Below are 24673 nucleotides of genomic sequence, written 5' to 3'. Positions count from 1 at the left end.
ATTTCACCACACCTAGTGGTACTTTAACTTAACTTAATGTTGTAACACAATATACATCAATGAATTTGAATTTTCATAATTCAACATGCTCCGAAAAAGGAGTGGTAAAGAAGTTATTTCATCCTAACCCTTCTCTGAGTCTCAGTGATACCTCATTTGATAGCTCAAATAATAGCTTAAATACAAAAAAAAAACAAATGGAGGAGTTAATATTACAGAAACATTATTTGATGAATAAATGAGTACAAACAATATAATGAATAATAATAATAATAATGCCGCTGAGATAGGCTCCAGCACCCCCCGCGACCCCATAAGGGACGAGTGGTAGAAAATTGAAGGATAATTTTAAAAAATAATAATAATGAACATAGGCATTAGGCATATTCTAAATCGGCTCTAGTGTGTGAATGTGAGTGTGAATGTTGTCTGTCTATCTGTGTTGGCCCTGCGATGAGGTGGCGACTTGTCCAGGGAGTACCCTGCTTTCCGCCCGAGTGTAGCTGAGATAGGCGCCAGCGACCTCAGCGGCCCCAAAAGGGAATAAGCGGTAGGAAATGGATGGATGGATATTCACAATGTACCAGATCTTTGATTTTCAGGAATAGAGGGTTTTTCATTTTATTTTACAAACCTTGTGGATTATCATAATTCCCTCGTTGTCGCAGTATGGTTGGTGACTGCAGAATGTTTTTTTTTTTATTACGCCGTGGCGCAGTGGTAGAGTGGCCGTGCGCAACCCGAGGGTCCCTGGTTTAATCCCCACCTAGTCACGTCCGTTACGAGGTCCTTGGGCAAGACACTTCACCCTTGCTCCTGATGGGTCCTGGTGAGCGCCTTGCATGGCAGCTCCCGCCGTCAGTGTGTGAATGTGTGTGCGAATGGGCGAATGTGGAAATACTGTCAAAGCGCTTTGGCCCCCCTTAAAAAGGGGTAGAAAAGCGCTATACAAGTACAACCCGTTTACCGTTTGCATGGCAGCTCCCTCCATCTGTGTGTGAATGTGTGTGTGAATGGGTGAATGTGGAAGTAGTGTCAAAGCGCTTTGAGTACCTTGAAGATAGAAAAGCGCTATATGAGTACAACCCATTTACTATTTTATTATTGTTTTGATTAAATGATAGAGACTTGTATTAGTAGATTGCACAGTACAGTACATATTCCGTACAATTGACCAGTAAATAGTAGCACCTGAATAAGTTTTTCAACTTGTTTAAGTCGGGGTCAACGTTAATCAAGTCATGGTAATTTTTGTTTTCCTATATGCTTCACACACAACCATGCACAGCGACCGTTGTTGTTTCCGGACACAGCTTTTATTGTGAAGCAACAATCGTCCCACTTCCGTTATTGTTATCTGTCACCGTCGAGTTTGACGTCGCTGCCGCTCCAGCTGTTCCTCGCCGCTGTGCTCCCTCCGCCCGTCAGCCCGCTGCCGTGCTGTTCGCCCGCTTATCCGATGCTGCAGCGACCATGACAGGCATCGCCGCTGCTTCATTCTTCTCCAACGCTTGCAGGTTCGGCAGCTGCGGACTTAACTTCGACTCTCTGGCCGAGCTCATCGTGCACATCGAGGATAACCACATCGGTAAGAGCCGAGCGTCGCAGCTAGCATTAGCGGCTAGGCTAGCGCGCTAGCCGGTGTCTTCCTGCTCCTTGACAACGCTGTTGCTAGGTGTGGTGTCCATGTTCGTGTGCTATCACTCAACTTCCTGTCCATCACCCAACACGTAAAATGCTGTTTCTCCATGTGGAAAGATGTCGTTGCACGGCGACGGCTTGTTACTCTGACGAGAAGCGCATTTGGTGACGTCTGTCTGCGGGTTCGTGCAACATTATTGCACCGCGAGGCCCGCGCTCCAAACTACCGGAAAGGGACTCGTTCAGTGTTTTTCAACCTTTTCTCGACCAAGGCACGTTTTTTCATTGAAAATAAAATCCCGAGGCACACCACCAGCAGAAAACAAACAATCAAACTCAGCAGCCGAAAATCACAGTAAAAAAAAGTCGTTGTCGCAATTGTTGGATATGAATCAAACCATAACCAAGCATGCATCACTATCTTGTCTCAAAGTAGGTGTACTATCACGCCGTGACTTATTCTGAGTTTTGTTTGGTGTTTTAGTTCTTGTCTTGTGCTCCTATTTTGGTGTTGATTGTCATGTACGAATGTTCTTTGTGGACGCTGTAAGTCTTTGCTGTCGTCCAGCATTCTGTTGTTGTTTTTACTTTTCAGCCTGTTCAGTTTTAGTTTGGTTTTGCTTATAGCCATCCCTAAGCTTCAATGCCTTTTATTTTATTTTTGGTTTAAAGGCCTACTGAAACCCACTACTACCCACCACGCAGTCTGATACTTTATATATCAATGATGAAATATTAACATTGCAACACATGCCAATACGGATTTTTTAGTTTACTAAATTACTATTATAAATTTCCCGGGAGTTTCGTCTTCGAAACGTGTAATGATGACGTGTACGCAAGACGTCACGGGTTTTTAGGAAGTATGAGCGCTGCGCGCACACACAGCTAAATGTCGTCTGCTTTAACGGCATAATTATACAGTTTTTTGGACGTCTGTGTTTCTGAATCTTTTGCAATTTGTTCAATTAATACTGGAGAAGTCACAGTAGAAAGATGTAGTTGGGAAGCTTTAGCCACACAAACACATGGTGATTCCTTGTTTAAAATTCCTGGAGGTGAAATTTTCCTATGGATCAGAGCGCGGTCAAGACAACATGGATCCCGACCCCTTTTCAACCAGCAGGTTTTGGTGAGAAAATTGTGGTTAAAAAGTCAGTTCTTACCGGAAAAAAGCTGCTTGTGCCGTCCATAGCTGCCGTCGACTCCCTTGAGACACTGCGCGTCAAGACACCCGTGGAGACACCCTTCCGACTATCAGGTAATATTAAACTCACTAAAACACTAGCAACACAATTTCCCACAAACTCCGTGGGAAATTTTAAATTGTAATTTAGTAAACTAAACCGTCCGTATTGGCATGTGTTGCGATGTTAATATTTCATCATTGATATATAAACTGTCAGACTGCGTGGTCAGTAGTAGTGGGTTTCAGTAGGCCTTTAACCCAATTAGGTAAAATTACATAACTTCCCATGGTGCACCAAACAATGGTAAATGGGTTGTACTTGTACAGCGCTTTTCAACCCCTTTTTAAGGAGCCCAAAACGCTTTGACAGTATTTCCACATTCGCCCATTCACACACTGACGGCGGGAGCTGCCATGCAAGGCGCTCACCAGGACCCATCAGGAGCAAGGGTGAAGTGTCTTGCCCAAGGACACAACGGACGTGACTAGGATGGTAGAAGGTGGGGATTGAACCAATAACCCTCAGATTGGTGGCACAGCCACTCTACCAACTTCACCACGCCGTCCCCAATACAACAATATCTCAAGGTACACTAGTGTGCCACGGCACAGTGGTTGAAAAACACTGGTCTAATTGACTTGCAGAACGATCAAGCTCATTTTAAACTCTGTGGGATTCCAGTACAGTTTGGACAGTGAGCAGTGAAACACAGTTGGAAACAAGTCCGTCACACCATTATTTAATCTTTATGGTCTTATTTTATAAAGTCGATGGTGGTTATTGATGTCAAGTTCGCTTTATCACTGTAGTACCTCAACATACGAGCTTAATTGATTCTTTGAAAGAGCTCTTAACTCAGAACACTTATATCTTAAATCAACATCTCTTATTGAAATTAATCAAAATCAATTCAATTGATGATTTGCTCCCAAAACAGCACAATATGAACTCAGGATGTGACATGCTTTTTAAAAGTAAAACAAACTTTCAAATACGAAATAATATGTTGGTTTTTTTTTTATTTAAGTACCTGCGAGGAGGTGGCCACTTGTCCAGGGTGTACGCCGCCTTATGCCCGATTGTAGCTGAGATAGGCACCAGCGCCCCCCACGACCCCAAAGGGAATAAGCAGCAGAAAATGGATGGATGGATGGATGGAAGTTTAAGTACCACTCATTCTGCCATTTCACCCATCCCCTTGTTCCAGCCCCTGGGAGGTGAGGGGAGCAGCGAGCAGCAGCTGTGGCCACGCTCGGGAACCATTTTGGTGATATAACCCACAATTCCAACCTTTGCTGCTGAGTGCCAAACAGGGAGGTAATGGGTCCCGTTTTTATAGTCTTTGGTATGACTCGGCCAGGGTTTGAACTCACGACCTACCGATCTCAGGACGGACACTCTAACCACATGTATAAATCAGTACTTATACAACTACAGTTGTTTTTAAAAAGTAATGTATTAATAATGTACGGCATTGACCTTAAAGAGTAGACTTCTACGGTATCGTCTTCCAGTTGCTTCTCCGTCAAACACACCAAGAGTTCAAAACCCCGGCCGAGTCATACCACAGGCTTTAAAAATGGACCCATTACCTTACTGCTTGGCACTCAGCATCAAGGGTTGGAATTGGGGGTTAAATCACCAAAATTATCCCCGAGCTTGGCCACCGCTGCTGCTCACTGTTCCCCTCACCTTCAGGGGTTGGAACAAGGGGATGGGTCAAATGCAGAGAGTCATTCCCAGCTCCAACTTCCCAAGTAAATGGAATGCTGCATAAATCCATAACTAATGTATGGAAGTTAATTGTTGTGTGTAAGCTTTACGTTGTTTTCTCAGTACATTCAACTGATGGAACCTGGATTGTTTTTATTGTCTTAAAAGACGTTTGCCTCTCTTCTGAGCAGGTTTCATCAGTTCATGCTCACAGACTTTGATAAGAAATCTTTAGTCTGAGGAATTGGTGCAAGAATTTCCAAAGTTTCGTCCTCTATAAAAGAAGAATTGTCTGGGCATGTCCCTTCCTTTTGTGATCAGTTGTGATGGATTTCCTGAGAATACGAAGACCTGGATAAATGAGAATATACTCATGCTTTTTATTTTTGGTAAGATTTGTTCCTGTGTGAGGACCTTCTGTCAGCCTGTAGTGTCAAGGTCGTTGGTGGCTGTCACCTGTAAACGGAGGAGCGGCTTGCTTACACAAATCCTTCTGTGGTTAGGGATGGGTACAGAATCCTGTACTTTTTTTTGCACCGACTGAATCCCGCCAGTCCTACCGGGCACCTATTGACGCCATCTTACGGTACCTGGGTTGAGCGTGACATCACGCTCAACCCAGGTACTACCGTTTGCCGACCCACTCACTCAGTCAGACTCTTCTCACTTCGCACTTAGTGATCACTCCAGCAGCACTGAGAGCGGACTCAGCCAAACTATCTCTAGGTCAGGGGTCCCCAAACTTTTTGAAACCAAGAGCTACTTCTTGGGTACTGATTAATACAAAGTGCTACCAGATTGATACACACTTAAATAAATTGCCAGAAATAGCCAATTTGCTCATCCATCCATCCATTTTCTACCGCTTATTCCCTTTTGGGGTCGCGGGGGGCGCTGGCGCCTATTTCAGCTACAATCGGGCGGAAGGCGGGGTACACCCTGGACAAGTCGCCACCTCATCGCAGGGCCAATTTGCTCAATTTACCTTTAATAAATAAATCTATGTATATAAAAATGGGTATTTCTGTCTGTCATTCCGTCATACATTTTTTTTCCTTTTACGGAAGGTTTTTGTTGAGAATAAATTATGAAAAATAAACTCAATTGAACGGTTTAAAAGAGGAGAAAACACGAAAAGAATGAAAATAAAATTTTGAAACATAGTTTATCCTCAATTTTGACTCTTTAAAATTCAAAATTCAACCGAAAAAAATGAAGAGAAAAACTATCTAACTCTAATCTTTTTGAAAAAATTTAAAAAAGAATTTATGGTGCATCATCAGTAATTTTTCCTGATTATGATTAATTTTAGAATTTTGATGACATGTTTTAAATACCGGTAGTTTAAAATCCAATCTGCACTTTATTAGAATATATAACAAATTGGACCAAGCTATATTTATAACAAAGACAAATCATTATTTCTTCCAGATTTTCCACAACAAAAATTTTAAAAGAAATTCAAAAGACTTTGAAATAAGATTTAAATTTGATTCTACAGATTTCTAGATTTGCCAGAATTTTTTTTTTGAATTGTAATCATAATAAGTTTGAAGAAATATTTCACAAATATTCTTCGTCGAAAAAACAGAAGCTTAAATGAAGAATTAAATTAACATCTATTTATTATTCTTTACAATTAAAAAAAATTTTTACTTGAACATTGATTTAAATTGTCAGGAAAGAAGAGGTAGGAATTTAAAAGGTAAAAATGTATATGTGTTTAAAAATCTTAAAATCATTTTTTATGTTGTATTTTTTTCTCTAAAATTGTCTTTCTGAAAGTTATAAGAAGCAAAGTAAAAAAATAAATGAATTTATTTAAACCACTGAAAACCAAGTCTTTAAAATATTTTCTTTGATTTTCAAACTCTATTTGAGTTTTGTCTCTCTTAAAAGTAAAAATGTCGAGCAAAGCCAGGCCAGCTTGCTAGTAAATAAATAAAATGTAAAAAATAGAGGCAACTCACTGATAAGTGCTGCTATTTGAGTTATTTTTAGAACAGGCCAGCGGGCTACTCATCTGGTCCTTACGGGCTACCTGGTGCCCACGGCCACCACGTTGGTGACCCCTGCTCTAGGTAATGTTGTAATTTTCAAAGCCAACAAAGTAATTGACTCAAAAAAACATCCAATTTAAGGCTCCACTTTTCAAAAAACGCGCACGCTTGTTACTAGAAATCTTTGCTTTTGCTACTGACATGCTACTGATTAGCATTAGCAATTTTACATGGCGATTTCAACATTTGGAAATGTGTTAATAAAAACTTCAACTAAGATGCATGTTACAATCAAACAGCTGGTGTGTAAAAGATTCAATACTTGCAGTATTACCACTTTCAGGGCACAACAAAAAAACTACACAGCAAAGACTTAACTGCCGAGCCAACACATCATAAACTATAAACTTCTACCATATTTGTGGGAAATCTATATCACCCACCATGGGCAGACAAAAAATCGTGCCAGGACCAACTCCTGGAGTATTTAATAACTATCATAGACACAATTAAAGCGTCTTCCCCCCATATGGGGCTATATTTATGTGGTGATTTTAATAAACTGCCCACAAAAATGCTGACCTCCTCCCACCCCGATATTCGGCAGTTAGTTAAACATCATACACGTGGGCAAGCCACCGTAGATCTAATTTTTACGAACATGGCTAACTTCTACGGCCCCCCAACCACCCTTGCCCCCCTTGGTGCAAGCGACCACAAGTGCTTGGTGCTGAGCCCAGTAAATACAACAGGGCAGAAACAACAGGTGAAGAGGAGGAGGGCTCGATTAGTGACCACAGAAAGAAAAGAGGCTCTGTTAACATGCATCGCTATGACTGACTGGTCTGCTGTCTATGAGGCTGTGGACATCACTGCCAAAGCAACAAGTTTTAACAACTATATCCAGACAGCAATGGACATATGCATGCCTGTGCGACTGAAAAAAATTACAAATGCGGACAAACCAATCACGCCTCTCCAGGTTTCACTGTCGTTGCCAACGTGAGCGTTGAAGTCTCCCAGTAGGACAAGGGAATCACCCGGGGGAGCACTTTCCAGTACTCCCTCGAGTGTTCCCAAAAAGGGTGGGTACTCTGAACTGCTGTTTGGTGCATAAGCACAAACAACAGTCAGGACCCGTCCCCCCACCCGAAGGCGGAGGGAGGCTACCCTTTCGTCCACCGGGTTGAACTCCAACGTACAGGCTTTGAGCCGGGGGGAAACAAGAATTGCCACCTCAGCCCGTCGCCTCTCACTGCCGGCAACGCCAGAGTGGAAGAGGGTCCAATCCCTCTCGAGAGAAGTGGTTCCAGAGCCCTTGCTGTGCGTCGAAGTGAGTCCAACTATATCCAGCCGGAATTTCTCGACTTCGCGCACTAGCTCAGGCTCCTTCCCCCCAGTGACGTGACGTTCCACGTCCCAAGAGCTAGCTTCTGTAGCCGAGGATCGGACCGCCAAGTGCCCTGCCTTCGGCTGTCGCCCAGCTCACAATGCACCCGACCTCTATGGCCCCTGCTATGGGTGGTGAGCCCATTGGAGGGGTGACCCACGTTGCCTCTTCCACCTATCCACAACATCCGCAGTCGAGGTCAGCAGAACACCATCCGCACCATACACGGTGTTGATAGTGCACTGCTTCCCCTTCCTGAGGCGGCGGACGGTGGTCCAGAATCGCTTCGAAGCCGTCCGGAAGTCGTTTTCCATGGCTTCCCCGAACTCTTCCCATGTCCAAGTTTTTGCCTCCGCGACCGCTGAAGCTGCACACCGCTTGGCCTGTCGGTACCTGTCCACTGCCTCCGGAGTCCTATGAGCCAAAAGGACCCGATAGGACTCCTTCTTCAGCTTGACGGCATCCCTCACCACTGGTGTCCACCAAGGGGTTTTAGGATTGCCGCCCCGACAGGCACCAACTACCTTGCGGCCTAGGAGCTATGTTGTCCGGGGGCATAAAGCCCCCTGGTAGGGTCTCCCAAGGCAAACAGGTTCTAGGTGAGGGATCAGACAAAGAGCAGCTCGAAGACCTTTATGAAGATGAAAAACCATGGACCCAGATTTCCCTCGCCCGGACGCGGGTCACCGGGCCCCATGGGAACAGGCCCGGCCACCAGGCGCTCGCCATCGTGCCCCACCTCCGGGCCTGGCTCCAGAGGGGGGCCCCGGTGACCCGCGTCCGGGCGAGGGAAATCTAAGTCCATGGTTTTTCATCTTCATAAAGGTCTTCGAGCTGCTCTTTGTCTGATCCCTCACCTAGAACCTGTTTGCCTTGGGAGACCCTACCAGGGGGCTTTATGCCCCCGGACAACATAGCTCCTAGGATCATTGGGACACGCAAACTCCTCTACCACGATAAGGTTGCAGCTCATCGGATTTGCGGCCTCATGTTTTGGACACTCGGGTGAAGAGAGGGGCGGAGCTTTCTACCGATCACCACCTGGTGGTGAGTTGGCTGCGATGGTGGGGGAGGATGCCGGACAGACCTGGGAGGCCCAAACGCATTGTGAGGGTCTGCTGGGAACGTCTGGCAGAGTCTCCTGTCAGACAAAGTTTCAATTCCCACCTCCGGAAGAACTTTGAACATGTCACGAGGGAGGTGCTGGACATTGAGTCCGAGTGGACCATGTTCCGCACCTCTATTGTCGAGACGGCAGATCGGAGCTGTGGCCGCAAGGTAGTTGGTGCCTGTCGGGGCGGCAATCCTAAAACCCCTTGGTGGACACCAGTGGTGAGGGATGCCGTCAAGCTGAAGAAGGAGTCCTATCGGGTCCTTTTGGCTCATAGGACTCCGGAGGCAGTGGACAGGTACCGACAGGCCAAGCGGTGTGCAGCTTCAGCGGTCGCGGAGGCAAAAACTCGGACATGGGAAGAGTTCGGGGAAGCCATGGAAAACGACTTCCGGACGGCTTCGAAGCGATTCTGGACCACCGTCCGCCGCCTCAGGAAGGGGAAGCAGTGCACTATCAACACCGTGTATGGTGCGGATGGTGTTCTGCTGACCTCGACTGCGGATGTTGTGGATAGGTGGAAGGAATACTTCGAAGACCTCCTCAATCCCACCAACACGTCTTCCTATGAGGAAGCAGTGCCTGGGGAATCTGTGGTGGACTCTCCTATTTCTGGGGCTGAGGTCGCTGAGGTAGTTAAAAAGCTCCTCGGTGGCAAGGCCCCAGGGGTGGACGAGATCCGCCCGGAGTTCCTTAAGGCTCTGGATGCTGTGGGGCTGTCTTGGTTGACAAGACTTTGCAGCATCGAGTGGACATCGGGGGCGGTGCCTCTGGATTGGCAGACCGGGGTGGTGGTTCCTCTCTTTAAGAAGGGGGACCGGAGGGTGTGTTCCAACTATCGTGGGATCACACTCCTCAGCCTTCCCGGTAAGGTTTATTCAGGTGTACTGGAGAGGAGGCTACGTCGGATAGTCGAACCTCGGATTCAGGAGGAACAGTGTGGTTTTCGTCCTGGTCGTGGAACTGTGGACCAGCTCTATACTCTCGGCAGGGTTCTTGAGGGTGCATGGGAGTTTGCCCAACCAGTCTACACGTGCTTTGTGGACTTGGAGAAGGCATTCGACCGTGTCCCTCGGGAAGTCCTGTGGGGAGTGCTCAGAGAGTATGGGGTATCGAACTGTCTTATTGTGGCGGTCCGTTCCCTGTACGATCAGTGCCAGAGCTTGGTTCGCATTGCCGGCAGTAAGTCGAACACATTTCCAGTGAGGGTTGGACTCCGCCATGGCTGTCCTTTGTCACCGATTCTGTTCATAACTTTTATGGACAGAATTTCTAGGCGCAGTCAAGGCGTTGAGGGGTTCCGGTTTGGTAACCGCAGGATTAGGTCTCTGCTTTTTGCAGATGATGTGGTCCTGATGGCTTCATCTGACCGGGATCTTCAGCTCTCGCTGGATCGGTTCGCAGCCGAGTGTGAAGCGACCGGAATGAGAATCAGCACCTCCAAATCCGAGTCCATGGTTCTCGCCCGGAAAAGGGTGGAGTGCCATCTCCGGGTTGGGGAGGAGACCCTGCCCCAAGTGGAGGAGTTCAAGTACCTAGGAGTCTTGTTCACGAGTGAGGGAAGAGTGGATCGTGAGATCGACAGGCGGATCGGTGCGGCGTCTTCAGTAATGCGGACGTTGTACCGATCCGTTGTGGTGAAGAAGGAGCTGAGCCGGAAGGCAAAGCTCTCAATTTACCGGTCGATCTACGTTCCCATCCTCACCTATGGTCATGAGCTTTGGGTCATGACCGAAAGGATAAGATCACGGGTACAAGCGGCCGAAATGAGTTTCCTCCACCGTGTGGCGGGGCTCTCCCTTAGAGATAGGGTGAGAAGCTCTGCCATCCGGGAGGAACTCAAAGTAAAGCCGCTGCTCTTCCACATCGAGAGGAGCCAGATGAGGTGGTTCGGGCATCTGGTCAGGATGCCACCCGAACGCCTCCCTAGGGAGGTGTTTAGGGCACGTCCAACCGGTAGGAGGCCACGGGGAAGACCCAGGACACGTTGGGAAGACTATGTCTCCCGGCTGGCTTGGGAACGCCTCGGGATCCCCCGGGAAGAGCTAGACGAAGTGGCTGGGGAGAGGGAAGTCTGGGTTTCCCTGCTTAGGCTGTTGCCCCCGCGACCCGACCTCGGATAAGCGGAAGATGATGGATGGATGGATGGACGGACAAACCATGGATGACAGAGAAAATAAAACAGGCCATAAAGAAAAGAAAAAAAGCCCACAATAAATGGGGGAAAGTAGGAAAATGGAGAGAAATCAGAAACTCCGTCCAAAGACTTATACGCAAGGCAAAGATTAGATATTATAAAAATGAAATGCAAAACCTAAAGAAAAAGAACCCCAAGGAGTGGTGGGACTTAATAAATAAAGGACTAGGATGCGCTAAATCATCAACTGATGGAAGAATCAAAATACAAGAAGTTGAAGAGGACAAAGCTGCAGAAGCCCTGAACAACTTCTTTGCGGTGTCGTGGACTAAAGCAACACCCTATTGTGTATATCCCCTACCAAGAGCTACCCCTAGCGACATCTGTAGCATTGGTGAGATGAAGCTAGCCCTCACTCGGCTGGACCCTCAGAAAGCAAGTGGGCCGGATGACATTCCCACCTGGCTGCTGAAAGAACATGCAGAGGACCTGGCACCGGTCATCACACATCTGGCCAACTGCTCTTTCCAACAGGGGTGTGTCCCCGATGTATGGAAAGAGTCAAATGTCTGTCCCATACCCAAAGGCCAAGACCCTGGCTCAATCTCAGACTGGCGTCCTATCTCACTAACTTCTTGTGTGGGGAAAACCATAGAACGTTTTGTGTTGAAAAAGCTTATGCCAACCGTGCTGGACGTGTGCAAAAATCAATATGCATATCTGCCTAAGCACAGTACAACAGCGGCTCTAGTCAGGGCAATGCACACCTGGCTTACCGAAACCGACTCTAAACCAACGATGGTGAGAGTACTGTTGGCAGATATGTCAAAAGCTTTTGATGTAATTGACCATGGCATCTTGATGCAAAACATATTGGACTTAGGACTGTGCCCATATCTGACAGCCTGGCTCCATAGTTACATCTCAGGAAGGAGACAGAGTGGTGGCAAATGGAGTTCATAGCCCCTGGATTGAAGTTACATCTGGGGTACCACAAGGGGGTGTTGTCTCCCCATATGTCTTCCTCCTTTACATGGCTACCCGGAATGCTGTGTTTGAGGACACCCTTGATGTGGGGTATGCAGACGACATCGGGCTATCGAGAGCGATCCCTATATCCAGCATCATGTCAGACACATCCATGTGCTAGGAGGCACAAAGGCTGGACGAATGGGCAGCAAATAAAAAAAATGATACTTAACGGGAAGAAGTCAGTAGAACTCCGAATATGTTTTGCCCGTAATCCACCACAACCTCCTGCACTGATGTTGGGGGGACAGGAGGTCCCTGTCGTGGAAACAACAAAGTACCTGGGTTACCACCTCGACCAAAACCTCACTGGAGATGTGCACATCGAGAAGGCAATAAAAACCGCCTCCAAGCAGCTGCACTACCTCACAGTCATGGCGAGACATGGACTACCTGCCAACGACCTTGTTACCATCTACACCACTCTCATCAGGCCGTGTCTGGAATATAGCTCAGTGCTCTTAGTGGGCTGCTCCAAAAAACAACAGGCAGAGCTAGAGCGAGTCCAGAAACGTGCCTGTAAAATCATTACAAGGAGAGCTGGAAACATCTCACAACCCCTACCATCACTCCAGACCAGGAGAGAGGAGGCTGCAGTGAAGCTGGTCAGGGATATGCATGATGAGCAACATCCTTTGCATGACCTGCTACCTCCAACACGAGGCAGCCGCACTGCCAGGACATTGAGGAACCAACATAAGCTGGCTGAACCCGAGCCCAGAGCAAAGACAAAGAGACTTAAAAACTCTACCCTGCACGCTGCAATTAAGCTGTATAATGACACTAATTAAATAAGTAATATAGTTATATACCAGAATGCTAACAGTTTCCATGCTGCTGCTGCCCTGAGGATGTTCAAATTTTTTAAAATACTGTTTGTTCTTTTAATTTTTTATTGTTGTTTGTTTAGATTAGATTAGATAGTACTTTATTTATTCCGTCAGGAGAGTTCCTTCAGGAAAATTAAAATTTTCAGCACAATCCCATTCAAGATTTGATATCTATTGTAAAGTTCAGCTGTTTTTTCAGTGGGGCCTTGGCTCCACTGCAAGCATGAATAAATAAAGTCAAGTCAAGTTAAGTCATGTTACGTCTGGGACTTGCAACTGTATTAGACACTCAGAAATGTGATAATAAAACAAGATATAACAACTGGACCGTCGATATCATATTTAACTCATTTTTAAATGTTGCAATAAAAATAGATTGTTACATAACAAAAACCACAAATATTTATTAACACACAAAAGTACGGAAAATTAGTATCGTTGCATACCAATCAGTTCCTAGGTTTTGGTAATTGGTACCGTATTAGTTCAAATGTGAACGGTACCCATCCATATCTGTGATATCTGTGAAAGCCTTAATACAGACACACCTGTGTATCAATAAAGCAGTATCCTTTTTGCTAATTAAATTTATCTGAGCATTTAATAAAGCTAAAAACATTTCCAGCTTCAAGCGCAAGATGTTGTTCATCAAACGCTAAAAGCTCCAAAGGTAAATTCCCTTGCTCATAGTTTAACAGCTAGTTCCTACATCTGTTTCTTCCATCTAATATTTCAGTCTCATTATTGAAGCTGACAAGGCCCCAGGTGCCTGTGTTGTTCTTGTTTGTTGCTTGACTGCCTTTAATATCTTCTCCCCTCTCATTGTGTGCTGTGCGTGTGTCTGGGGTGTTAGTCGCTGGGAGAAGAAAAACGCCTCGGAATGACTTATTGGGGAATAACAAAGCAATTAGTTTGCTAAGAGTGGAAAAACGTTGCTTTACCACCCCACACCCCCCGTTCCCTCCTTTGTGCGCTGGCCTGTGCCCACTCGAAGAAGAGCGAGACCATGCACTCTGTGCCAAGTGCCTGTGAAGCGTAATTACAGGACCGAGTGCCTGATTTGGCCGCTCTTCTTCGTTATGTGGCAGCGCGCTGCACAAAGCACATTCTGCTTTGTAATTAGGCATCTAGAAAACGAGCAACAGCGTTCTCCTTTTCAAGTTCAACGGCAACATGACGGCTGGTGGGGCTGACATACAATGTGTGGCGCTACCCTGTAGAAGTTGCTGTTTGACCAGTATTGTAGTTCGCTGTGACTTACACTACATACAGTCGTGGTCAAAACTTTACATACACTTGTAAAGAACATACTGTTATGGCTGTCTTGGGTTTCCAATAATTTGTACAACTTTTATGTGATTGGAGCACATACTTTTTGGTCCCAAAAAACATTCTTGAAGTTTGGTTCTTTTATGAATTTGTTATGGGTCTACTGAAAATGTGACCAAATCTGCTGTGTCATAAGTATACATACAGCAATGTTAATATTTGGTTACATGTCCCTTGGCAAGATTCACTGCAATAAGACACTTTTGTTAGCCATTCACAAGCTTCTGGTTGAATTTTTGACCACTCCTCTTGACAAAATTGGTGCAGTTCAGCTACATTTGATGGTTTTCTAATATAAACTTGTTTCTTCAGCATTGTCCACAGGTTTAAGTCAGGACTTTGGGAAGGCCATTCTAAAACATTATTCTAGTCTGATTTAGCCAGTCCTTTACCACTTTTGACGTGTGTTTGGGGTAGGGGTGTAACGGTACACAAACATTTCGGTTCGGTACATACCTCGGTTCAGAGGTCACGGTTCAGTTCATTTTCGGTAGAGTAAGTTAAAAACAACAAAATAAAACATTTTTGGGATTATTTATTCAACAAATTTGCAAAATCTTCCACCAAAAATATTTTTCTTAGTGGAATATTTGATGTGAAGTAGGGGTGTAATGGTACACAAAAATTTCGGTTCGGTACGTACCTCGGTTTAGAGGTCACGGTTCGGTTCATTTTCGGTACAGTAAGAAAACAAACAAATATACAATATTTGGGTTATTTATTTACCAAATTTGTAAACAATGGCTTTATTCTTTTAACATTGGGAACACAATAATAATTCTGCCCACGTTAATCCACATTAAACTGCCTCAAGTTGTTGCTTTGATTATATCAAATGAAAAAACCTTTTTTCTACATATAAAAAGTTTAACATTAAACAGTTTTTGTTGAAACTGTTTAATGTCAACTCATCATGCTTAATTTATTACAGCATTTGGGAAGCCTGTAGTTGACTTTTATTATGTAAATGTTGTATTTTTATCAACATGTGATAACAGGGACCCTGCTATTCAAAACTAGGCTGCTACATTACTAATGATTCATGTAACTATAGCTGAAAAATAGTACAATTGCAATAGGAGAGACTATTCATCCCTAAACACAATGGAGTTCAATGAAATAACAGACAGACAGGGCTTTGCTGCCCCTAACACACGCACGCACGCACACACACACGCACACACACACGCTCACACACACACACACACACACACACACAGAAAAATTAGCTAACGTTACGCTAAAAGCTAATTAGCCTTCATCTCAAGCCTATACTGTGAGCGAGCTGAGCTGCAGTTTTAAGTTTCTAGAAGGTCAACGGGCTCATAGTGATGTTTGTAATAGTTGTGACTGGGAAGTGTTTAGTATAATTTGGGTAGAGTCCGCTCCTCCCCTGCTAGACAAATATCTGCTCAACGCTAAAGCATTGACTACATCGTTCTGAAGTCTGAATACGCACTGCTGATTGGCTGTTACATCGCTCTGAATACAAACTGCTGATTGACTTTGTATGTAACCATTTAGATGGTTGTGTGGGCAGGACAATGAGGCAGAGACAGAGGCAGAAAGCAGAGCAGCTTGTGAAGACTTCTGCTTCCAAACTTGTTCGGTACGCCCGCGTGCTGAACCGATACCCCCATACCGAAACGGTTCGATACAAATACACGTACCGTTACACCCCTAATGTGAAGTAATCGGAAACTTGGATAGGTCAATAATTCATAATAACATTGTATTTTGATTCAATATTATGTTTTGAGCAGTGACAGTTTGAAAGAAAAAAAAACTGCTTTGTTTTATTAGTCAACGTTGCAACTTTTTCTAAATAACATTTAGCCCTTAAGCTTTTTTATTTCACTTTTGTTTATGTTTTTGTTTATTTTAATAGTATTTTTAGAATGTGCCGTGGGCCTTTAAAACTTTAGCTGTGGGCCGCAAATGGCCTCCGGGGCAAACTTTTGACACCCCTGCTAGACATAATAAAAAATAAGATCTGATAAATCTATGGGTAAAAAGCAGAGCCTGGCGACGCATGCGCATTTATCATAACTCTCGCTCTCTCTGTCTCTGCCCCTCCCTTAAGAATGTTGCTGCGCGCACCACTTTTTTTGTTTGTTTTTAACCCTGAACGTACATTGAAAATATACGCAACCCTAACTTAAAATGCCGGACATTCGAGGCATTTAAGAAACTCTACCTGGACAGCTCCGCAAAGAGGACATATCCCGTGAAAAGAGGAGGTGTGGTCAGTCAATCATAGCCCATGTCGTTGCTAGCATGCTGTGTGTTGTTGTTTTTTGATTGATTCAAACTTTTATTAGTAGATTGCACAGTACAGTACATATTCTGTTCTATTGACCACTAAATGGTAACACCTGAATAAGTTTTTCAATTTGTTTAAGTCGGGGTCCACGTAAATCAATTCATGGTGCCTCGGTGTGCATTGTTTACACAACGTGCGGTGCGCTACTTAATATGTCCGTGTCGTTCGGTACACCTCCGAACCGAACCGAAACCCTCGTACCGAAATGGTTCAATACAAATACACGTACTGTTACACCCCTAGTTTGGGGTCATCGTCCGGTAGGAACAGCCAATTGCCGACATCCTGGCTGATGATTTTAGGTTGTCCTGAATAATTTGTAGGTAATCCTCCTTTTTCATTGTCCCATTTACTCTCTGTAAAGCCCCAGTTACAATGGCAGCAAAACAGGCCCAGAGCATAATACTCATCAGTAGAAGCATTTAAGTCTCACCTTAAAACTCATTTGTATACTTTAGCCTTTAAATAGACTCCCTTTTTAGACCAGTTGATCTGCCGTTTCTTTTCTTTTTCTATGTCCCACTCTCCCTTGTGGAGGGGGTCCGGTCCGATCCGGTGGCCATGTACTGCTTGCCTGTGTATCGGCTGGGGACATCTCTGCGCTGCTGATCCGCCTCCACTTGGGATGGTTTCCTGCTAGCTCCGCTGTGAATGGGACTCTCGCTGCTGTGTTGGATCCGCTTTGGACTGGATTCTCGCGGCTGTGTTGGATCCATTATGGATTGAACTTTCACAGTATCATGTTAGACCCGCTCGACATCCATTGCTTTCGTCCTTTCCAATGTTCTCATAGTCATCATTGTCACCGACGTCCCACTGGGTCATCATTGTCACCGACGTCCCACTGGGTGTGAGTTTTCCTTGCCCTTATGTGGGCCTACCAAGGATGTCGTAGTGGTTTGTGTTGTGGTTTGTGCATCCCTTTGAGACACTAGTGATTTAGGGCTATATAAGTAAACATTGATTGATTGAATACTACCACCACCATGCTTGATTGGTAGGTTTGGTGTTCCTGGAATTAAAACCCTCACCTTTTCTCCTTTAAACATATTGCTGGGTATTGTGGCCAAACAGCTCCAGTTTTGTTTCATCAGACATCACATGTACAAAGATAGGACCCTCTGAAAGAAAAGTTCTGTGGTCAGATAATATTTACATTGTTGTATGTATACTTTTGTCCCAGCAGATTTGGTCACATTTTTAGTAGACCCATAATAAATTCACAAAAGAACCAAACTTTAAGAATGTTTTTTGTGACCAACAAGTATGTGCTCCAATCACTATCACAAAAAGATAAGAGTTGTAGAAATTATTGGAAAGCCATGACATTATGTGTATGTAAACTTTTGACCATGACTGTATATGTGATCACTATGACTACAGCATTAGTTACTTTATCTTAGCAAGACTTACGGGTAGTTCTATGCTTCTATCGAGCCACAATAACAATAACATTCCAGTGTGGGGGAACTGGAATCAGTAAAAGCTGAAAAAGGTAATCTTATAATCTTGGACATACATTGCTGTATTATAAATATATTCAAGCAACTCTGCCAGCCTACGTTTAGGTATTAAGATTGAAAAATGTCCTATTTGATCCCATGGTCATGTGTGGAAAGAAAAACCTTACTAAAAATGTTTGCTTTGTAGCTAAGGGAGCAGTCCTAAATTGTCCAGAAGTACACCCTTATTTAGGCGTGTGTGTATGCGTGTGTATGTGCCTGCGTGTGTGTGCTGTTGATCACTTGCAGTCCTCGAATCTCGCTAACAATCAGTCTGCTTGTTGCCAGTCCTCACTGAAGGCTCATTTAAAAAAAAAAACTTTGCGGATGTAATAAATTTAAAAAGCACTAACTAGTTCCCTGATCTGTGCACCTGGTGGGCCTAATTACATTTCCCCATCCCCAGACACCCCTGCTCCTGTTCCTGTGCACTGACTGTGAGACGTATTGATAACATGCATCCCTCAACAATGAGCACTAGTTCATTGCAGGGCAGGAAACACCACAGTGACTTCTTTAATTGGCCGATTTAAATAAAATAAAAAAACACATCCTGCTAAATGGTAAAAAATGTATGTTCCTAAAAAAATGTTTGAATTACAATTAACATTGTAAACCGTAAAGAAAAAATGTAACGGTGGGCTGTGTGACATTATTTTTGAGCATTGCAACACTACTAATAAGCTAATGACTGAATGAACTAATGAACTGTGTTGCCTGTAGCAAAAGCCAATTTTGTACCTTATTAGAATTGTACCTTTTGAAATAACAGTTTCGCCGAGCTTAGGGGTGTCCAAACTTTTTCTACTGAGAGGGCCACATGCAATAAAATGTAAGTAAGCAGAGGAGCACTTTGATACCTTTTGTACAACAAAGATACTAAAAGCAAACCAATGCATGTCAACTTGATGCTAAACTTGCTGAACAAAAGCTCCACATTAGCTTTGTGTAATAGATGACGAAGGAAATTAGTGTAATATATAATACCTAGAGCCATCAAAAATAAGAAGTTAACCTATGAAATTAATCACAAATATTGCATTAAACATGTAGTGTCTGGCAATCTTTGGTACTTTAACTTTTTAACTTTATAAACACAGATTAATTACAAAATGTATTTTGACTGCATGCTCCTTTACCTCTTGATCCACTTAGTCTAACAATACATTTGTCCAAATACAGGTCCTAGGTTCGATCCAGGGCTCAGGATCTTTCTGTGTGAAGTTTGCATGTTCTCCCCGTGACTGCGTTGGTTTCCATCCAGATACACTTGCTTCCTCCCACCTCCAAAGACATGCACTGGAGGATAGGTTGATTGGCAGCACTAAATTGGCCTTAGTGTGTGAATGTGAGTGTGAATGTTGTCTGTGTTGGCCCTGCGATGAGGTGGAAACTTGTCGAGGGTGTACCCCGCCTTCCGCCTGATTGTAGCTGAGAAAGGCTCCAGCAACCCCGTAAGGGAAAAGTGGTAGATAATGGAGGGATGGATGGAAAAAAATATCATTTGATACCACTACTAATGACTTATCTCATTAATAATTCATTTTATTTTTACAATCTGTCAAGAGGCAAATAGTTATCGAGCAGCGGGTCGAAATTTGCCCCCGGGCCACTCTTTGGACACCCCTGTCCCAGTTGATTAGGCAGAGTAGCAGCTCAGTGGTTGCCATGGCAACTCAGGAGGGCCTACTGTCATGGTTTACAATAACAGGCGGGCCAGCATGAAGATTTATGATTTTATGTTAGCACTAGCCTTTGTGCTACGATTACTATTAAAATAGAATAGAATTGAAAGTACTTTATTGTTCCCTGGGGGAAATTCAGCACAACAGTTTGCTCACAATAGACAATGATAATAATAAATAATATAATATATTATATATATAAATAATATAATATATTATATATATAGGGCTTCACGGTGGCAGAGGGGTTAGTGCGTCTGCCTCACAATACGAAGGTCCTGCAGTCCTGGGTTCAAATCCAGGCTCGGGATCTTTCTGTGTGGAGTTTGCATGTTCTCCCCGTGAATGCGTGGGTTCCCTCCGGGTACTCCGGCTTCCTCCCACTTCCAAAGACATGCACCTGGGGATAGGTTGATTGGCAACACTAAATTGGCCCTAGTGTGTGAATGTGAGTGTGAATGTTGTCTGTCTATCTGTGTTGGCCCTGCGATGAGGTGGCGACTTGTCCAGGGTGTACCCCGCCTTCCGCCGATTGTAGCTGAGATAGGCGCAAGCTCCCCCCGCGACCCCAAAAGGGAATAAGCGGTAGAAAATGGATGGATGGATGGATTATATATATATATATATATATATATATATATATATATATATATGAATAATATAAATATATTCTACATTTAAGTGCAGTCAAGGAACATATGCATTACTATTCGAGATGTTTATGAATCTCACAGAATTGTTCAATTTTATTTTCTTATTTAGCTAAAAGATGTAAAGTTTTTGGGGGGGATTACCTTTCACTACTGAAGAGGGAGCATTAGAGCATTTGTATGAAAATAACTAAATATGTGAAGTGGATGTGTGGTAAATGGCAACATACCGTCAGTGCCTACAGTAAAACTCATATTTGATAGATCAAATGAAGCACCTCCTGTATACCGGGTAACCTGCCAGACAGTGTACACATGTGAGCTCCACCACTATGTTTCATTTCCTCCCGAGAGGCCACATAATAATGAGTTGCCTATGCCACCACTCCTGCTCGAACTCCCCCACTCCTCACAGCCGCCATAAACATGTCACCATAATGCTCGCCACTCGGCCATACCCCACCGTGCATCTGGCCTGGAGGGTTGGTTGAGGAAAACCCGGACGATGCTGGAAATAAAGTGTGATGTGTGTTTGAGAGAGAGAGAGAGTGAGAGAGTAGGTGGCGCAAGGGGAAGGGTGTTTGTGGGCGTCGTTAAGGGGTGGAAGGCGTCACTTCCGCATGTTGCCATTGGAAGGTTTCTTGATGGCCACTTGGGTTCCTGGTGCACACCATCACAGACGCACGAATGAAAGTATGGTATTGCATCTTAGTCAAGCACTGGCACAAAACATACTGATCTTAAAAGGGAACCATAATACTACATAGACTATTGGGGAAATACACTTTCAATTACAGTAGTGATCCAAACACAAGAAGGCATTTTTGTCCCTAAAAGTCTGAAAATGACATATACAGTATTTGTACATGCAAATCACTTCTGCTCGTGCGAGTCGGAGCATTTCCTCCTATCACTCAAAAAATGTCTCACTGGTTGTTAGTTAGCAAGTTAGCAAACAACAGATAAGGAGTAATGACGCTAATTTGAAGATAATGCTGATTAATGACGCAGATTGATCAAATAATTGTCTTATAATTTTTTTACAATCTATCAGTTATTTCACTGATATTCCAAAGACTTGTTTTAAATATTAATTTCATCTTCTATTTTTTTTTCTTAAAAATGTAATATATTTTTTAATTACATAATAGTACTTTAACAGGCTCCAGCGACCCCAAAAGGGACAAGCTATGAAAAAAATGGATGGATATTATAGTAATATAATATAATAAGTGTGAATGTTATCTGTCTATCTGTGTTGGCTCTGTGATGAGGCGGCGACTTGTCTAGGGTGTACTCTGCCTTCCGCCCGAATGCAGCTGACAGGCTCCAGCACCCTCTGTGACTCTGAGAGGGACAAGCCGTAGAAAATGGATTGATGATTATATAAGAATCAAAAGCAGGTCTTATAAAAAAGTTGTTGAAGTCAGGGTTCTCTTATATTAGCAATACAATAATTGTTGTTATCTCTAAATGTTATTTTTATATTTATTTTGGAAGGTAGAAAATACAATATAAATTGTGTGTTTCTGCATCATTGTTCAAGTCCGTGCAGACAAAATTGAGTGTCCGAAACCACCAGAGGTGCTTTTCAATGAAGTTGTGTCCAAGGGAGCCCAGCAATGTCAGTTATGAGAAGCTGGACTAGATCCAGGCACGCTTTTGCACTTTTACAACCTCTCTAGGGGGCATTGTTCTGCTTCTCAATCGAAATCTGGCATAGAAACAGGAGTTAAGAACACTTTTCGTACTAATTTGCCTTTATTGCTTGAAGACATTAATTAATTACTATGATCCTCTGTTACCTGTGCCCATTAGAGAGAAATTGTAACCAAGGATGTGCCACATACATTATATTGCCAAAAGTATTTGGCCACCTATCTTGACTCGCATATGAGTTTGAAGTCCCACCCCATTCCTAACCCATAGGGTTTAGTATGATGTCTGTCCACTTTTTGCAGCAATTACGGCTTTCAACTCTTCTGGGAAGGCTGTCCACAAGGTTGCGAAGTGTGTTTATAGGAATTTTCGACCACTCTTATAACAGCGCATTGGTGAGGTCACACACTGATGTTGGTCAAAGCAGAAGGCCTGGCTCTCAGTCTCCGTTCTAATTCATCCCAAAGGTGTTCTATCGGGTTCAGGTCAGGACTCTGTGCAGGTCAGTCAAGTTCATCCACACTAGACGCTGTCATCCATGTCTGTATAGACCTTGTTTTGTACACTAGTGCACAGTCATGTTGGAAGAGGAAGGCGCCCGCTCCAAGCTGTTCCCACACATTTTCAATGGGAGACAGGTCTGGACTACAGGCAGGCCAGTCTAGTACCCGCACTCTTTTACTATGAAGCCATGCTGTTGTAACACGTGGCTTGGCATTGTCTTTCTGAAATAAGCAGGGGCGTCCATGATAACGTTGTTTTGGAGCAACATATGTTGCTCCAAAACTTGTATGTACCTTTCAGCATTAATGGCGCCTTCACAGATGTACAAGTTACCCATGCCTTGGGCACTAATACACCCCCATACCATCACAGATGCTGGCTTTTGAACTTTGCGCCTATTACAGTCTGGATAGTTATTTTCCTCTTTGTTCCGGAGGACACACCGTCCACAGCGGACTCGTCAGACCACAGAACACTTTTCCACTTTGTATCAGTCGATATTAAATGAGCTTGGGCCCAGCAAAGCCTGTTGAGTTTCTGGATGTTGTTAATAAAAGGCTTTTGCTTTGCATAGTAGAGTTTTAACTTGCGTTTCTGTATGTTGTTGATAAATGGCTTTTGCTTTGCATAGTAGAGTTTTAACTTGCACTTACAGATGTAGCGACCAACGGTAGTTATAAACAGTGGTTTTCTGAAGTGTTCCTGAGCCCACGTTGTGATATCCTTTACACACCAATGTCTCTTTTCGATGCAGTACCGCCTGAGGGATCGAAGATCCGTAATATCATCGCTTACGTGCAGTAATTTCTCCAGATTCTCTGAACATTTTGATGATTATACCGTAGATGGTGAAATCTCAATATTCCTCGCAATAGCTCGTTGAAAAACGTTCACAATGTGGTGACCCCTGCCCCATCCTTTGTTAGTGAATGACAGCATTTCATGGAAGCTGCTTTTATACCCAATCATGGCACCCACCTGTTCCCAATTAACGTGTTCACCTGTGGGATGTTCCAAATAAGTGTTTGACGAGCATTCCTCAACTTTCTCGGTCTTTTTTGCCACGTGTGCCAGCTTTTTTTAAACATGTTGCAGGCATCAAATTCCAAATGAGCTAATATTTGCAAAAAAAAAAACACAAAGTTTTCCGTTAGAACGTTAAGTATCTTACCTTTGCATTGCATTCAATTGAATATTGGTTGAAAAGGATTTCCAAATATTTGTATTTAGATTCCAACTTCACTGGTTTTGGGGTTTGTACATAAATACTACTTGTTATTGTAAATGTACCTGTTACTACATATATATATATATACACACTGAATACAACTAAATACGTACATTTATAAGTAAGACCAACATTTTTAGAGTATATTAAGTCTCGCATCTTACTTATAAATGTACGTATTTAGTTGTATTCAGTGTGTATGTATATATATATATATATATATATATATATATATATATATATAACTTGAATACACCTCACGGTGGTGTCCAAGCATCACCGTGAGGTGTATTCAAGTTCTATATATATATATATATATATATATATATATACACACTGAATACAACTAAATACGTACATTTATAAGTAAGACCAACATTTTTAGAGTATATTAAGTCTCGCATCTTTTAATAACATTGTTATTTTTAAGCAAACCAATAATTAATAAAATGCTTGTTGAACAGGTGCGGTAGAAAACGGATGGATGGATTAAAATGCATGACAATGTTTTGTATTTTGAATGTTATTTTTAACTCTGTGATTACCAGCGGAATTATTCGTTACTTATTGTTTTAAGAAATGTCAGCTTAGATTTATCTGAGAGCCGGATGCAGTCATCAAAAGAGCCACATCCGGCTCTAGAGCCATAGGTTCCCTACCCCTGATATAGTGTGTAGATACAATGTTGATGAAGGCTATTGAATGTTTTAAATTGTTTTAAAGATGGAATATACTAAATCTTATTACTTCCA

General features: G+C 43.4%; 1 protein-coding gene across 1 annotated transcript in view; it reads left to right on the top strand.

Moving 5' to 3' along the window:
• The first annotated feature begins 1360 nt into the window (after positions 1 to 1360).
• jazf1b (JAZF zinc finger 1b) overlaps positions 1361 to 24673 on the top strand; it is a 46995-nt gene continuing 23682 nt past the window's right edge. Inside the window, exon 1 of the mRNA XM_061915848.1 lies at positions 1361 to 1588. Within this exon, the coding sequence (XP_061771832.1) occupies positions 1474 to 1588 (115 nt within the window). The 5' untranslated portion in view covers positions 1361 to 1473. The remainder of the gene's footprint in view (positions 1589 to 24673) is intronic.

Source organism: Nerophis ophidion, linkage group LG11 (genome assembly GCF_033978795.1).
Source record: "Nerophis ophidion isolate RoL-2023_Sa linkage group LG11, RoL_Noph_v1.0, whole genome shotgun sequence".
Taxonomy (NCBI): Eukaryota; Metazoa; Chordata; class Actinopteri; order Syngnathiformes; family Syngnathidae; genus Nerophis; species Nerophis ophidion.
This window is presented reverse-complemented; position numbering and strand designations above follow the sequence as displayed.